At 45.5% G+C, this 16766-nt stretch overlaps 1 protein-coding gene across 1 annotated transcript in view; it reads right to left on the reverse strand.

Moving 5' to 3' along the window:
* IGF2BP3 (insulin like growth factor 2 mRNA binding protein 3) overlaps positions 1 to 16766 on the reverse strand; it is an 82177-nt gene that overhangs the window by 7879 nt on the left and 57532 nt on the right. The window contains exons 6-10 of the mRNA XM_084896348.1: positions 16116 to 16397; positions 12231 to 12365; positions 10533 to 10655; positions 8367 to 8502; positions 6829 to 6954 (exon numbers count right to left, since the gene is read on the reverse strand). Of these exons, the coding sequence (XP_084752474.1) occupies positions 6829 to 6954; positions 8367 to 8502; positions 10533 to 10655; positions 12231 to 12365; positions 16116 to 16397 (802 nt within the window). The remainder of the gene's footprint in view (positions 1 to 6828; positions 6955 to 8366; positions 8503 to 10532; positions 10656 to 12230; positions 12366 to 16115; positions 16398 to 16766) is intronic.

Raw genomic sequence — 16766 nt, forward strand, 5'->3', positions numbered from 1 at the left:
GACAGCCTTATCGCTAAACTTTTTTTTTTAAATCAAACTCTTGCCTGTGGAGATTTGCAATAGGGGCTTGTCCTGCACAGCTTAGTCAGGTGACTGCTGCTGCTATCCATCAGTGAAGAACACCAGATAACATAACTTCATTCTTCAGGAGAACCAGGCCTTTTTCCGGAAGCACCATGCCTCAGCCTGCCCATGTTACGCAGTTACACACGCCATTTATTCCCAAGGCGCCCTTTAAGGCCTTTCGTGTTTTAATAACTAGAGACCAACTTGAATTAATGCTGACACTGACCATAAACTGTTCAATGTCAGCATCTATTACCAGCATCTTCTCAGTGCATGAGATGACACTCAACCAACTGAGCCACACTGGCCAGGGCTTAACCAATTTTTTAAAATATATATATATTTTATTGATTTTTTACAGAGAGGAAGAGAGAGGAATAGAGAGTTAGAAACATGGATGAGAGAGAAACATCGATCAGCTGCCTCCTGCACACCCCCTACTGAGGATGTGCCCACAACCAAGGTACATGCCCTTGACTGGAATTGAACCTGGGACCCTTCAGTCTCCAGGCCAAAGCTCTATCCACTGAGCCAAACCAGCCAGGGCAAATTTTTTTTTTCTTTTTCTTTATTTTAAGTAAAGCTAGGACCTAAATATTGTATGTCACTGAGAACATCCATATCACGTTCTTCTGAATTATATCCTTTTTGAGGGAAGAGAAGTTTGGCAGTGATAAAAACCTCTTAACTGATCAGCCTAAATCTTAAGGTGTAACTCGCCCAGAACTGTCCCACTGTATTTTGCCATTTTTTTTCTGGGCCTTGGTCCAGTAAGATTTTATGCTGCTTACCAAGTACATATAACCTAAAAAGATAAAACAAAGGTGAAGAAAAAGAGCATAGAGACCTGAACAGAAGAGATAAGATGAAGCCGGAAATGCTAATTTGACTCTGAGCTTCTTAGCAGCTAATTAAAAGAAAAAATTCAGTTGCTTGATTTACCGAATCTATAAGAGAAAAATTCCTTTGCTTAGTAAACACTACTTTTCCTGTGACTGATCTGGAGAGCAACTAGTGAATGCCCTCAGAGGATAAGGTAACAAGCATCATCCTCTGAGCGTGAGTGCAGCCAGCAGAGCTCCAGCTGTGTCGGTCGGAAAGTACTGAAGACCACTACTCAGAGGCAAAGACAATGTCGTTAAAACTCAAAGGGTGAGCAAAAGCTGAATCACCTTTCACCAGTGACGAAAGGCTATCGATTTGTTGAGGTGTTGGGGTTTAAAAGTTGTGTCAAGTTTGGAAAAGGAGTGGTGGTCAACAGAGAAGAGTCCAAAGGACCAAAAGCAAACAGAAAGAAGGGCAAAGACCTGCAGGAAGCAGCAGTATGCAGACAGAAATGAGCTCTGCACAGGGATGAAACGGCAGCAGCAGAACCTGTCAAGTGCAACAGGCATCAGCACCCCAGGAGGTGGTGCCCAGCCCGACAGTGACGTGTCCTCTTGGCACCTTAATACAGACTTGACTCATCAGATGGCTTGAAGACATTTCTGAACATCGCCCAATTCCCTTTGCTCCAATTCCATATCCACCAGGCATCTCCCTGACCCTACATTAATTTTAAAGGAAATTTTCCTCTGAGAATATAAGGCACCTCACATAAACATCCTGTCCCCTTGCCAATCATGACACTGGCTCTCTGGTACAAAGCATTCTGACATGGACTCAGCAGAGTAAGCCATGTTTTCGGGACTCGGGGCGTAAGATAAGCAGATAACTTCATGTTTACTTACAAAACTAAAACCAGAACAATGGGTGTGATAAGCCTCTTCCACCTGTGAATTCAAGTCTCTTGAGATGGAGCTTGAAAAAAACGCATCGGCATTGCCCTTGCTGTAACACACTCTGCATTTAAGTTCATGTTAGCTGCATTATCTCAAACCCTTTTTCCTAAACTTTCAGAGGTGAAGGATATTCACAGGACACAAGCTGCTTCCCAGTGGATTTCTGCCAGATGCCTATCGGCAGAACTTCCTTTGGAGCTGTTGGCAGACTCTATGTTAGAGCTTGAAAAAACAAAAGAACAAAGCTGCTCCACTGAAAGTTTGCATAACTGGTGAAGTCTGCCAATGAGTAATTCCTAATTATCTATGATACAAGAATGAGCAAACAGTAAGGTTAAGTGTATTTACTTTGTGGGGAACAGAACCCAAGACATGACAAAGGCATGGAGACGTGCATGCCAGCCAGCAAGAGCGGCCCGCAGGACCCTGGAGGGGCGCCAGTGTTTCCCTGGGCTGGTAAAGTAGACACTCCTGGTTTCTTTGTTTTGTTTGAATGGATTTTGGTCTGGAACTGGAATTGAGTTTACTCAACTCCATGACCTGAAAAGAATATCGAAATCTTAACCAAAAAAAAAAGGGCAAAGAAACTTTCCCCCCATAACAAGTTATCAGGGCCTCTTAGAGGTAATCAATGTGTGCAAGGGGTTATTTACTTTGAAATTGTTCACTGACAAAAGAACTGTGCCCATGGTAAGAAATCCTCAGAAGGACTCAGAGACTCCACGAAACAGCCACCTGATCTAAAAATTCCCTTCAACTCCTATTTTGTTTCTTGAAGAGCACCTTAAACTAGCTGAGACGTAAGCAACTGCTCACCTTTCTTGCCTCTTCCCTAAGCAGGAAGTTAGCAATTTTAAGATGATGCTATTATGTGGAGCCTTTTGGGAAGACTCCAAAGGCACTACCAAAATTAAGACAACAGCACTTGGTCTAACTCCTGCCAACCCCAAAGCAAGCTGCCAACACTGTCAAGCCGTGGCTGTGGCTGTGTGGGTGACACTGTGTGCCAACTCCAGCTCTTGCTCTGCTCTCTAGCTGCCAATTGCCTCTTCCCTACTGTTTGAGCATTTCTGAAAGGAGCATTTCCTGTCATTTATAAACTCCAAGTTTGCCAATTAATTCCTGCATGAGCCAGCTGCTAGGCGAACTGCAGACTTTTTGTCTGTTGGAAGAACCAACTCTTCGGCTCTATGGGAATAATCAACCTGGCAGGTTCCAGGGAGAAGAGGATGGACAGAGGCAAGGAATTTATCCAAAGACAAGATGCATCCATTCTATCATATTACAAAGCAGAGTGAGGAAACAGGAGGGAAAAGAAAACGAACCAACTATAAAAGAGGAAGCACTACATAAAAAGTCAGATTCTTTGAATCATTTTGTCATCAAAACCTACTCCTTGCCAGGCAATATACACTGAAGCCAAGCAGAGATTTACTGCTAACCACAGGGCATCACGGATGAAGAGCGGACTTAGTAAGAGTTGATTTCCGTAGGGAGATCCTAAGGAGCAGCAACGGTGGCTCCTGGCCCGGAGAATGCTTGCAGCCTTTCTCTCTCTAGCCCGTTAAAAAAATATCCCAGACCTTCCACATTACGTGCTTCAGAAGGAGAAAAAAGAAGCCAAAGGGAATAAAAGGACTGCAGGAAGCAATGGCAAGCAAAAAAATAAAGCTTTGGTAAATTTCACTATTGCCTTTAAAAATAGTAGTCAGTGTATTTGTTTCAAAAAGGGGTGACCACTTATTAGTGATTTGGGTTTAGAAAAAGAACAGTTTACTAGTACAGTAAAGGCATAGTTATTCCAACTAAGTATTTCCGCCCCCCCCCCCCCCCCCCCGTGAAGTTATATCCTAAAACAAAACTGTTCAAGAATTGATCTCTCAAACATTAAGCCAAAAAATTCCGACAGTTATTTGGAAGTAGAATTGACGCTAATTGGTAACCAGAGATGGTACGATTCTCTGAAAACAGTGTTTTCCCTTTATTCGATGAAAATAATCTGCAGGAGTGAGTGGAACTAGAACATGGACTTTTCTCCTCCAGAATTAATTAAGAGTCTCCTGGTTTGTGACGGGAAGGTAGGGAGATGGGTAGAGGGGTGGGAGGACCTTAAAAGTTTACCTCTTCCCTTCCAAGAGATCCCTTTAACAACACGCAATACTGCTAAGTCCAGAGCGCAAACAGCCTTCCCTGACACCTGCTCTCTCTTTAGTTACAGACTCAGTGTCCCAGCTTCTCTGCAGGCTGAAGTGGACAGGTATGATGTCCCAGCAAACAGGACACCAGTGGAAGTGTGAAAAGCTGCCTTCAGGCAGCCTCTTTAAATGAGGTGACTTCCAATTGTGATCCTTCATCCTTCTTGCTGGCTGGAATCGGACACAATGGGTGGAGCCTGTTCGGTCACCTGGACCAGGAGATGGGTGATAAGCCAGCAGGTGATACAGCGGAACCACCACCAGAGCCATTGGACTGTCTGCCCTCCGAGTCTTCTCTTAAAAAAGGAAAATTCATTTTAACCACATTTCTTCACTCCAACACACAGCCAAACCTAATCTTGATGATATAGCATGCCAAAATCTAGCAGCATAAAAACAGACATATGGCAGCATCCCACAGACAGTTTTGGCCTGATAGTTGCCTATGGATTGGAATGACAGGTGGTGAGAGAAAGGGGGAAGGGGGTGGGGAGAGTTTTCTCACTATGCTTTAAAGTAAAGCCTCAAACAAGTTAGAAAGAGGGACATAAGAGGGATCTGTTAATGCTTATCCTAAATACTGTCTCCCACGCATTAGGCTTGATAGATCTACTTTTCCAACATTTAGGTCTACCCTCCACAGACCAGTAAACACTTTCCAGACCAGAACAGCAGTTCCTGACAACGAATGGGCAACAAAAAGCTCCTGACGACCCTTATAAAACCACAAGCTCTGAGCCTCCTTAAAAAAAAAAAAAAAAAAAAAAAAAAAATCAATAAAATAAAAATTTTAAAAAGATCCTTGACCTTCTTCTCCCATCCTTAAAATTGCTACTTGTTTAAGTCACTCAGACATTTCAAATTGTAAAAGTGCTTCAGAAATATAAGTTCTTAATATGATCTCCCTTCTCTTAAAACAATTTTTTAACAGCATAGAAACCCAATACACAAAACTGTATAATCAGAAAATGGACTACATCCAAAGAATATTCATATTATTTTATTTGAATACTTAAAAAATAGATACCTATCAATTAAGTTTAGGAATTTTTGCTACTGAACTATAGATGATGATAATGTCCAAGAATGCTGACATATTACCACTCGTAGTACGAAAGGCTTTACTGACTGGAACATGACATGCAACCAGCAGAGAAACAGGAGGAGGAAGAGAGGAGTTAGGTGACTTACCCAAAGAGAAAGCCAGTAAGGGCAGCAGCAGAAGTGGGGGTTGAGGGGAGCTTCTACAGCAGAGTTACTGTGAATCGGCTCCTATAGCTTCCAATGCATGTGATTTTTACACAGAATTGTCAGGGACACATCTGCCCTAACCTCAGCATATGACAAACGCACCTGTTTGTAATCCAGATTCTAGGAGGCATATTAGAGGGAAGCCCATATCCTCTCAATTCCCACCGAGGCTCACCTTTACTCTCTTCTCCAACTTTTTACATTACTGAATTCTTTAAAAACTAGAAATGTGTGACCTAAAAAAAAAAAGAGCCTTTCAAATTACCCATCTAGTTCAGTTTCTTCATTGTTCAGGTCAGAAAAACCCAAAGCGAGAGGAGACTGACCTATGGTGACACAAGCCCAGGGCAGACCTGGGCCAGACCGGGCTCTCACCTGCAGGCTTTCCACCTGCAATGGTTAGCACCAAGGTCAAACACATCAGCTCCTTCTCCCCGCCTCTGGCTGTAGTGGACAGGTCCGCTTACGGCACAGTGAGTCTGTTCACACGACACGGAGCTGGGCCTGACTCTGAGGCCTATCCTTAGATGGATGGGCTTTGTCATATGGTCTCCAAGCCCAAACATGGGCGAGTGGCAGGGAAGTTCAGGGAAGATGCAAATGCTGCTGACAGTCAAGGCAGAAACACCCCCTAAGAAGAGGGCAAAAGCTACGCACACCAACAGTGGTGGTTTCAGGAATTCCATGCTTAGAAAATACGGATCACCTCAGCGACCTGGTTCTCTGTAGAATTCCAGTGGCATTTCACTCTACACATTCTAGGCAGAGTGATGGTGGAACCCCCAACCTCGTCCACCCAGACATGTCCCTAAATTGGCAAAGGAGATACCCCTCAAAACATGACAAAGAGCCAAACTGGAAGGGATATAAAAACAAGAGCAGGAAGGAAGACCCCAGAACGGTGCCAATTTTATTTTACATGATTGTCTACTCCCAATTATCACTGATAATATAAATGACTTACTTTCAAAAAGAATTATTTGATAAGGTGTCTACTATGTTGCAATTATTTTCCTACTATTACTGGTGTCCTCTTTCTGACCTCAGGAAAAATGCTATTCTTAAAAAGCAAATATAAAAATAAGGTTTATTTCTTAACCTGTTTACAAAATAAATAAAAGCCATTTAACATTTGCACACAAAACTGAGTTCATAGTTTTAAAAAGTAGAAACACTCAAAATGAAAAAGTGCAGTTTTGACCGATCTTTCAAAGCAATTAAAGATGAAGACTTTTAAAAATCCTTTTCTTCAATATTTAAAAATAAGTAACCTCTTTCTCCCTCTGCAAAGTCTCAAACTTCTGACCTTTGAAAGCGCACGCTGACAACTGTGCCTGCTACCCCAAAGTCCTGTGTCTGTAAGGAATAGGAAAGAAGGTCCTATTAACTAGAAGCAGAAAGCATGTGCGGGCTCTAAACTAATTCCAGATCACACGGGAACCAGGTTTTACATTAAGATTTCCCCTCACATCACACCACTCAAAGGCGCATGTTCCCCCGCTCAGCCATGAAAAAGCAGAGGCGCATCGTCTTACCTCAAACTGCGGGTAAGGGGGAGTCATGGCTGCAGGGGGCCCTGAGGTGGGAGGTGGCATCCCTGAAGTGGGCGGGAACAGACCCAAGGCATTCAGGTTTAGTCCGGGAATTAAATGTGCTTGAAGCTGCGATGGTAAAATAAAAAGAGCCATGTAAGCGAGCATTTCTAAGTGACAATATTCAGATTGTGACCTCTTGTCTAGTGAAAATCATCTGACACAAAATTTTAGAAGCAAGCAGGTGTTTCCTGTGACCACACTTGAGCAGATAGTTTGTATCTGCTTATATTTCTTGGTATTTAAAATCCATGTGCTTGTTTGCCTCGATCTGAAGCCACGGGGCTCCTCAGGGCAGGGAGCGCAGCCCTCCTGTCCTCCAGGGAGCTCAGAGCTCAGAGACGCACTCCATGCCGCAGCACACGGTAGCACAGACAGAAAACTGCACCCGCTGAAGAAGTAAGCGGACAGGAGTTGTCCACTGAAAAGGAAACGAGCTATTAAGAGATCTTTACTTCTGGATAAAATTTGAAGTCATGGGTCAAAGGCCTAAAACGAAGTCAAGGCCTTTGGAAATCAGGTCCTCTCTGTAGATAGCTCCTCCATGTGAACTTATCCTCGAGAAAGGAGGTTGTTTCCGTCTAATTTTGTACGGGCTGAGACAGCGAGGGGGCGGTCAGAGAGCCGAGGCCTGCGTGTACCTGAGAACCTTCTGAAGGCCAGCGGAGGGGACTTACTCCCGGTTCACTGGGACATTCGGACGAGCGGTGACAATGTGAAGGCAGGAAGGCAGCCAAGTGCACTAAAGGGATTAGCACTCTAAGCGCTCCTCACAAAGGTGACAACATCTTACATTTCCCTCTGTTCGGTGTAATGTTTCAGAGGACAGGCCCGATTGAGGACAACTGTTTTTCTTCAATCATTTACTTGAAAATTCAAGATGAACTTTACCAATGTTTCATCGTGAGCACCGTTCCATCCATTAAGGACCATCAACAATTCACTATGTTCTGGTCGCTACACAGATTATTTTTATCTCCAAGGAACCAAGTTTTAAATTTATATTCATATTCCTAACAGTAGTTTTACATGCACTGTTATCTACTGTAATTCTAACAGGCATGATATGCAGGCAATGCCCCTATTTTACAGATGAGGAAACTGATGCTCAGAAAGACAAATAAATTGGTACAAGAAAATAGAGCTGCAGTTAATAAACAGGTGAACTGGGATTCAAAAACACCATTCACATGCTTCTACTGTATTAATTTCCTTCAAATTAACACTGTGCAAGAGATTTAACCTTTTTAAGGTATTAGTCTCACCTCACAGATAAGGGAGCTAAGTCTCAAAGACTAAACACTCTGCTAAAATCACAGAGATAGCCAAGCCGGCTGTCAGAGCCTGTGTTTCCAGGGCATTTCCCCACAGTGAGAACCTAATCTAATGACACCACCATTAAAGAAATAAATATCAGTGCAACTGAAAACATCTTTTTAACTTCATCAAAATAAACGCACGCCCTCGGTATTAACACTAACATTCATAGAAGCAATATCGTTTTCGTAAGACTCCCTGATTTTCTTCATTATCTCCTCCTCGGCTTTGGCACAGGTTTCCACGCTGCCTTTCACTGTGATGGTGCGCTCCGGATTGTACAGCGTCAGTTCCTGCAATCTGCAGATGGAAAACGGAGGGGGAGAGAGATTATGGAAATCATGGGAGGAAGAGAGTAGTAACAGTTCAGCCACAGATGGCAAGTAAAACCCAAATGAGGGGCCTGGCAAGTTGTAAAAGTGGGCGGTTAGACATGCTGAGAACGAAGTGAGCCCCCAAGACACAAATCCGAGAACTGTGAAGCCAGAGGAGAGAAAACACCTCCCGCCCAGCTTCTCGATAAAAACCACTGGGCACACGTGGTTCGATTACATTTGTGGTTTAAACACAGTATGCTTCTTGGCCACTTAAGGCTGAACCACTTTCACAATTTAACAGTGAAATACAAAGAACAGGATTGAAAGGACATAGTTTTAGCAGAAACCGAGAACCAGATGTACATAACCTTCAATGAGTGTGCTCCCAGTCTGCACTGACCGGTTCTAAGCACAACTGGCATTCTCCAGCAACTGCCTTTTCTGGGTCACCAGGCGAGGAGTAAGCATGGAAATGTCTCCAAGGCAAACCAGAGTTCACATACACACTCCTCTTTGCCAGGAAGCTTAGCACTTAGATAAAGTACGCTGGAGGACATCATGTAAATCAATCCATCTTTTTGTTTTTTGTTTTTTAATTTTGTTTTATTCTTCAACCCATTTTGACTACATAACATTTTTAAAAAGGGTCCCTGGATGACCATTTAGAAAAGTGAAAAATGAGAATGCTGCAGCAATATTCAGAAACTCCCTTCTCAAGCTTCCCAGCCCTCCGCCGACGTGTGAGGCAGACGCCTGCCCAGCCACGTGGAAAGTGAGCGCACAGAGCAGAGGACATGGACGGCTGGTCCAGCTCTCCGGCAGATCCCCAGTTACAATTCTCATCTTCATAACCAGCAGAACGCCGTATTCTAAACTGAGGCAGCTGAACAGGGTATGATTCCTTTGTTCCTCCAACTTGCTAAAAATGTAAGCATCGTACTGTTTGTCTTAGACTATTTAAAGAAGAAGTGCATTTCTAATCTCCATTTTCAACCCACCTTGCCCCTGCCAAGCTTTTATATTTCAATTTTCAAAATATCAATAGCTGCTTCCAGAATAGCTTGTAAGATTTTTTTCCCACTTAAAACCCTCCGTTTTCTGAGCATAAACATCAAGCCAGGGTAAGATCATGTATTTTATTTACCATTTAGTGTCTCTTTTTGTTTCTTTACAAACAGGACCCTCCTCCTTCCCCACTACCTCCTCCTTTGAGAACTCCTTGCTACACAAACCTGGTGCTCAGCTGTCCTTAGTCCCTCCGCCTCTCCCAGCTTATCTTTTTTCTGGTACTCTCATGGAAACCAGGGACAGGCACACTCAGAAAAAAAAAAAAAAAACCTTTCCAAGTCATTCCAGAGCCTCGTGGACCCCAGCTGTGGTAGCCAGCCTCAGGGTGACCCCGCCCCACAGGGAACAGTAAGAGAGGCTGTGTTACAAAGACACCGCCGCTGCCGTCCTGCTCCCGGATCATCCACACTGGCAGGAGGCAGCTGCCGTGTCTCGTGTCCTGGGGACCCCGAGCAGCCCTGCGGAGCGGCCCCTGTGGCGAGGAGCTGAGGCCTCACACCACCAGGCAGCACTGACTTGTCAGCAACATGAGAGCTGAGCAAAGCCACCAGCCGAGCTGCTCCCGAACCCCTGACCCACAGCCTAGGGGACCCAAGCCTTTCCCACTGTCATAGGCGCTCAGACGCTGGGCTATTGTCTCACACATCAACGGAGAATAACCTGGGCTCTCTATTCCTTGGGGAATACAGGTCAGCAAACCTGACCAAAAATCAGCCGGGAAATATGGATATAAAGCTTTCGTGCCTCCTGCCTCTTTGGTGGGAGCAGTCTTTCGAGATGGGTTAGAGACAGACAGCAGACAGTGGCTGAGTTTGAGAAACGAAGTATGAGCAGGGCAGTGCTGGCTAGCTCGGTCAATGGGACAGGCTATGCTTAACATGAAACCTCCAGTGAGACACAGGCTTGAAAATGTTCTTATTCAAAAGCAAGCAAGGCAGCACTTACGGAGATATCGTGATTTTAGTGTCTGTGTCTTGCTCAATTTTTTTAAGATTTCTTCCTTCCTTACCAATAAGACGGCCTACAAAGTTATTATGGGCTAAAATCTTCAAGGGAAGCTCTTCTGTGCTGTAAATAAAAATAAAAAGAAAGGTCATGAAACCCTACTCTCGGTTACAAAGAGAATATTTGTTCATCAAACACTTATTTCCCACCTCCCACACAGGAAGCATGATGCCAAGAGTTTAAACTGGCTGACCATCAGCTGCATTCTAGCAATGCGTGAACAGAGGGGGTAAAGTCAGTAATATGTAACTGGATAGAACTTAACTTTTAAAAATGGTTTCCTTTTATTCATCTCAGGAACTACCCTCCCATGATGGATTCTGTTTAGCTTTGAAAACAGCTCCTACTCCAATTCCTGTTCCTAAACCCCCACCTCTGGACACAATGTACACATGCCAACAGTATGAGTCTAGTATAAATCTTAAGCTCCATGCCTGGCAACCTAGGCACAATTTAGCCAAGGAAACAAGGAACTCAGCAGTGGTTACCCTCTGGGGAAGAGTGTGAGAGCGGGGGATGGAGTCACATTTCATTTGCACCTTTCTGAATTTCCCAAACACCTATCACTGTTTACAGATGTCACTGGGCCTGGCTGATGTGACTCAGTGGTTGAGCATTGACCTTTGAACCAGGAGGCACATGCCCAGGGTTTGAGCTCAATCCTCAGTAGGGGGCATGCAAGAGGCAGCTGATTAATAATTCTTACTGATGTTTCTACCTCTCTCTCCCTCTTACTTTCTCTTTCTGAAATCAATAATATATTAAAATTACTTTGAAATAAAAAAATTAAAACATGGCCCTAGCCAATTTGGCTCAGTGGATAGAGCGCCAGCCTGCAGACTGAAGGATCCCAGGTTTGATTCTGGCCAAGGGCACATACCCAGGTTGAGGGATCGATCCTCAGTGTAGGGTGTGCAGGAGGCAGCTGATCAATGATTCTTTCATCATTGATGTTTCGCTCTCTCCCTTCCTCTCTGAAATCAATAAAAATATATTTTAAATTAATAATAACATCACTAAGGTTATCTTTATTGTTCTTTATACAAAAAAATTAGAATCTTATAACACCATATAACTAGCCTTATAACTAAAATATACTTAATGTATTTAAAGGTCCCTACAAATTAAATGCTGTGCTTTAGGTCCCAGGCTAACTCCAGCGCCTTACTCTGGATTCTACTCTACGCCCAGCACTGCTCTGAAGACTGAATGTAGCACAAAACCCGACCTGCACTCCAAGTTCCTGTAGGAAAGACAGTTGGGAGTTCCAACCTGGAGCATCCAAATACTCCCCCGTTCATCTCAGCACAGGGTTAGGGTTCCCCCATCAGGGGGCTCAAAGCCCCGGCGTGAGGACTTGGGCCCTGCGGTGGGTAAATCCAGAGATACTCCTGGAGCCCATGAGCTTATGCCCCCAGCCACCTTCTATAGCTGGACGGCCCTCACTGCTGCCACTCACCCACAGCCAGACACGAAGGAGAACATGTTAAGGACCTGGCTTTACACCACACCAACACGCCCACCCCCGGGCCTCCTGGGCAGCGGCTCTGGGGTTTGCTGGCAATCCCCGAGAACCGGTCAATTCACAGCAAAACCGCACGGATATCAACCTCTCCCCGGTTCATCCTCGTTACTCACAATTTTATGTCTTGGGCCTCCTTATGCATAATCTCCAGAATAGACTTACAAGCCGCAGAGGTGCCTTCTGGGGTGGAGAGGATAGTGATGGACTTCTCTGCAGCGCCTGCGTTCTCTTTACGATGGACATCGATCCTTAGGGTGGGGGACAGGAGAGGAAAGCGAGGCTGTCAGGCACGCATTCACAGAGCTTTACCATGGCCAACGCCCAAGTAGGGCTGCTGGGCCAGAGATGACTCACTTCCCTCAAGAGCATAAGCTCCGGATCACTGTCAGCGGATGCCTCAGGGGTGAATTTTAATTCCAGGAACACTCCCTTCTCTCTCCTCACTCTGACCAAGCAGGACCTAGATTCATGACCTGGTTTTATTCTGCCGAGCTGCCTCTGCCCCAGGCTCCCTTTTCCATGGCACAGAACGAGCATCTCCCGTCGGAGAGCCAAGCTTTCTTCTCTCTCCGAACCACAGGACCTGCCCAGAGGCGGGAGCTGGAGTCCTCAAACCAGGTGGAACTCTCACTTCATCGGATGAGCACGTTTCACTCGCCCGTTTCCTTTTGCAAAGCTCACCTTGTATTTTGCCTCCTTCATACAGGAAAGTCCACAACAAAACCCCAAGAGATGGCAATTCAACTTCAAAGAAAAGCAAATGGCCAATTAATGCAATGTGTCAAGCCTCACTAGTAATTATATACACACCAGTTAAAATAAGGCCTTTTCTTCCAGACCTGCAATTATTTTGAGAGATAAAATGAAGCATTGGCAAGAGGACGGGGACTCTGGGCACACGCACACTTGTGGTGGGAATGCAGAACACCCGGCAGGATCTATCGAAGCTAAAAAGCTTCTCAACTTTGACTCAGAATTCTGCTTCCTGTAACACCTCCGGAGGCCGTCCCACAGGTGCGTGGAGAGTGCGTCCGCCTCGGCACTGTGTGGGAAGGGGACTGCTGTGGAAGCCGCCCTGCACCCGCAGTGCTCAGCGGCCAGAGGCCTTAGCTCACCCCTCGGCCAGCTGTGCCGACCGGCCGACACTGTCCCCAGCCCCTGCCCATGTCCCCGGGCTGAGCGCGTCACCCTGGGTGCAAACTACCAGCCCAGGAGCGTTCACTGCAGCAGATTTGTGGCAGAAAGAGACTGGGATCATCTTTAAAAGCTCACCAGGAGAGATGATTGAGTAAGAGTATATCTGACCTAGGGGGGTGGGCAGGGGCTGAGAGGAGGGGGATGGAGGGGGGAAGATGGGAGATATCTATAATGCTATCAACAATAAAAAATATAACTAAAAAAGAAAAAGAAAAACTTCAGCATCAGGTAAATTAAACATATAAAACAAGTAAATAATAAATGTATATCCGTATCAGAGATGTTTAAAAACATGGGTATAATTACGAATACCAACATTATGAGAGTCCTTAACTTTCTGTGAAGAAATACAATTCATACCCTAAGATTTCCCCTTTAAAGCTACCCTTGTTAGTAGATACAAGGAACAAATCCTACAAGGATACAACCCCAACTTAACAATGGCTACCACAGGGGGTGGCATGAAGGGTCACCCTTTTTTGTTTTTTTCTCACTTGCATATGTGTTCATTTTGAATTAAATACAAAATTAAGTCTGCTGTTGTTGAAAAGGTACAAGAAAGAACATTAACCATCCAAAAAACGGAGTTCAGCGAAAATGAGACATTGGCGAGTCCTTCTGGCCACTCGGATGCTAGAAGACAAAGCTGTGCAATTCCCCGCCGTGAGAATGGCCACCTCACCTCGCCAATAAAACCGAGGTTTGGATTTCATTCTCCTAAATGTTGGTTGAAAACTGAAGACATATTTCAGAAGGAAAACCTATCGCTAAAAATAAGGGCAATGTAGACATGAAACAAGTAAGCTAACTACAAGTAACTGATTAAAACAGTGCGTAGACAGCAGTCTCAATCTCAGGCACCATTTTCCCAGCCACTATTTCAGAAATGCAGTCACCTCCAGCACTGCTTACCTTCGAGGAGGGGACAGTTCCAGGGAACGTCCGGCTAGGGATCACTACCCTGATCCTCGGAGACAAGGGCAGCCCTCTGAGCCGTTCCAGAAGCAGAGGGCCCGGAACGACTAGTTTCTATGGCAAGAATTAACCGAGTCCACTGGATGTTACAAAAACTGCTTCCCTCCCCTCTCATCGCCATCTTCCCGCCTTAAATAAAACAACTCAGTTTAAAGCAGCTTTCCTCTGACAAGGAAACAGCGTTTGCCATTGACAAGGAAGGCAAATCTTTTCATAATGAGTTTCTGCAGGTAATGCTGACTCAAGGAAAGCAAGAAGCCCTTCCATTTTAAGATTAAAACCAGGCAAACTGAACATTAAAACTGATGTAGGCCCTGGCCGGTCTGGCTCAGTGGACAGAGCGTCAACACATGGACCGAAGAGTACTGGGTTCAATTCTTGTCAAGGCTTGAACCTCGGTTGCAGGCTTGATCCCCAACCCTGGTTGGGGCAAGTGTGGGAAGCAACCAATCGATGTGTCTCTCTCACATCAATGTTTCTTTCTCTCTCTCTTTTTTTAAAGAAACTCAATGTAAAGGTATCCTCAGGATAGGATTTAAAAACGAACAAAATACCGATCCAGGTTATGGTTCTACCGTCTTCCCATATCATACATGATGAGGTCAAGGCCACTGATGCTGCACAAAGGTACCCTACACCATACACTCCTGCTTCAAAGCAGGGGCAGCAGGATCAGCCGTCACTCTGCAGGTGGAGTGGGCCCACCACCACCACCACCACCAAACCCAGTTCCCTGTGGTTCTGCAGGAGCAGTCGGCAGCTAGCTCCACGCAGGCCTGGTGCCTGCAATGAATATGGTTGTCCTCGGAAGCCTGCTGGAGCCAGCTGCAGTTGCAGCACCACAGTTGCACTTCCAGAAAAAGGCTCTCCTTTATTCCTTGGACCACATGAAATGGAATCAATGTCCTTACTAAATTTAAAAAACAAAATAGTCCACAGCCATCTCATACCGGGCCCAAGGCCATTCCTCTGGCGCTTGGCACAGAGCGACTGACCCCAGCGAGGTCTGTGTGCAGCCGCCTCTCCCTCACACACTTGGCTCTTGGGGAGACAGGGCAGCAGCAGCCCAGGGTGTGCCCAGAAGCACTGCCCAGAGCCAGGGTGGGGACAAGTTTCTTAGGGCCGAAACAGCCACACACAGTATCACAGGTTGGTTAATAAAGCAAAGCAACTGAACACAATGCAGTGGAGTCACATTTCACTCGTCTGCCAAATCCAAAAACCTCTCACCTATCAAGCAACCCGCTCAGCACGGCGGTATATCACCACACACAGCTCTGCTAGCTGCTCCTGAAAAGTTAGCTCCAGGGTTTGGCCAAGAATCCCAAGTCCACTCAAATCTGCAAGTGGAAACTCCCAACCAAGAAGCTAAGAATGAGCCATCCCAGCCGGCCACAGGGCATACTCCTGGGATGAATTTGGACCACAGGCTGAATGATTCTTTACTCAAGTAAAACAAGACTGAAAAACCACCTCTATCCTGGACCCAGAAAATTACTTCCAAAAACAAAAAGGCAGGCATCGCCAGGGGTTGGGGAGCAGAGAATAACATAGAAGCTGCCCTTCTGTTTGCCAGGGTCTCTCACATCACAAGTGGATTAGGGATCATTTGCTTTCCATTAACATGTGAAAATTTGAGGTTCCCTTTGAGACTGAAATTTAGTCCCGTATTTGTATAAAACATACACTAAGATATCAAAGTCGCAAGGTTTTGCCAGAGTCCCAAGCCCCGGGAGGACCATGACCACGTTCTCAAGACCAAGCACCACACGCTGTTCCTGAGATTCGGGGAAACGTTACTGCCCACCACCCACTCTAATACTCACTTAGACTGGGTCTGTTTGGTGATGTTCCGAATGGTGGCACCTTCTTTGCCTATGATGGCTCCAACGAACTGGGTGGGCACCAGCAGGCGCAGAGGCAGGTCACAGGGCTTCTGCTTGGACACCGATCCCGGAGAGCCCTGTCTCGACGAGCCCCTCTGCCCGAACCCGCGGCGGCCTCGGGGCTGCTGGGAAGCGTTCTGCTGGGAGGCCATCTCGTCCGGGATGTAGGCCACTTTCAACGTGAAGTTCTCCAGCTGGAAGCCATTCAGCTTGTCTAACGCTCTGAAAGGAGCAAGGGTGGGAAAAGAAATCAAACTTTGTAATAAACCTTTCAGCAAAGCAATACCTATCTCCCCCACTCAGGATCATCAGCTCAAAATCTTCTGAATAAAGCCAGAGAACAGGTAACCCAGAACTGCGCGCACGCGCACACACACACACACACACACACACACACACACACGCACGCACGGGAAAGAAAAACCTGACAAGTTTCCAAAGGGAACATCCTTGTCCTCCACCAGTGAAATATAGAAAAAACCTGTCAAACATTTTCACTGAGGTGTAATTCACATACAACATTACATTAGTGTCAGGTGCACCACACAAGGACTCAATAGTCACATATAATGTGAAATGATCACAATAAGT

Source organism: Pipistrellus hanaki, assembly GCF_964339955.1.
Source record: "Pipistrellus hanaki genome assembly, chromosome: 10".
NCBI lineage: Eukaryota > Metazoa > Chordata > Mammalia > Chiroptera > Vespertilionidae > Pipistrellus > Pipistrellus hanaki.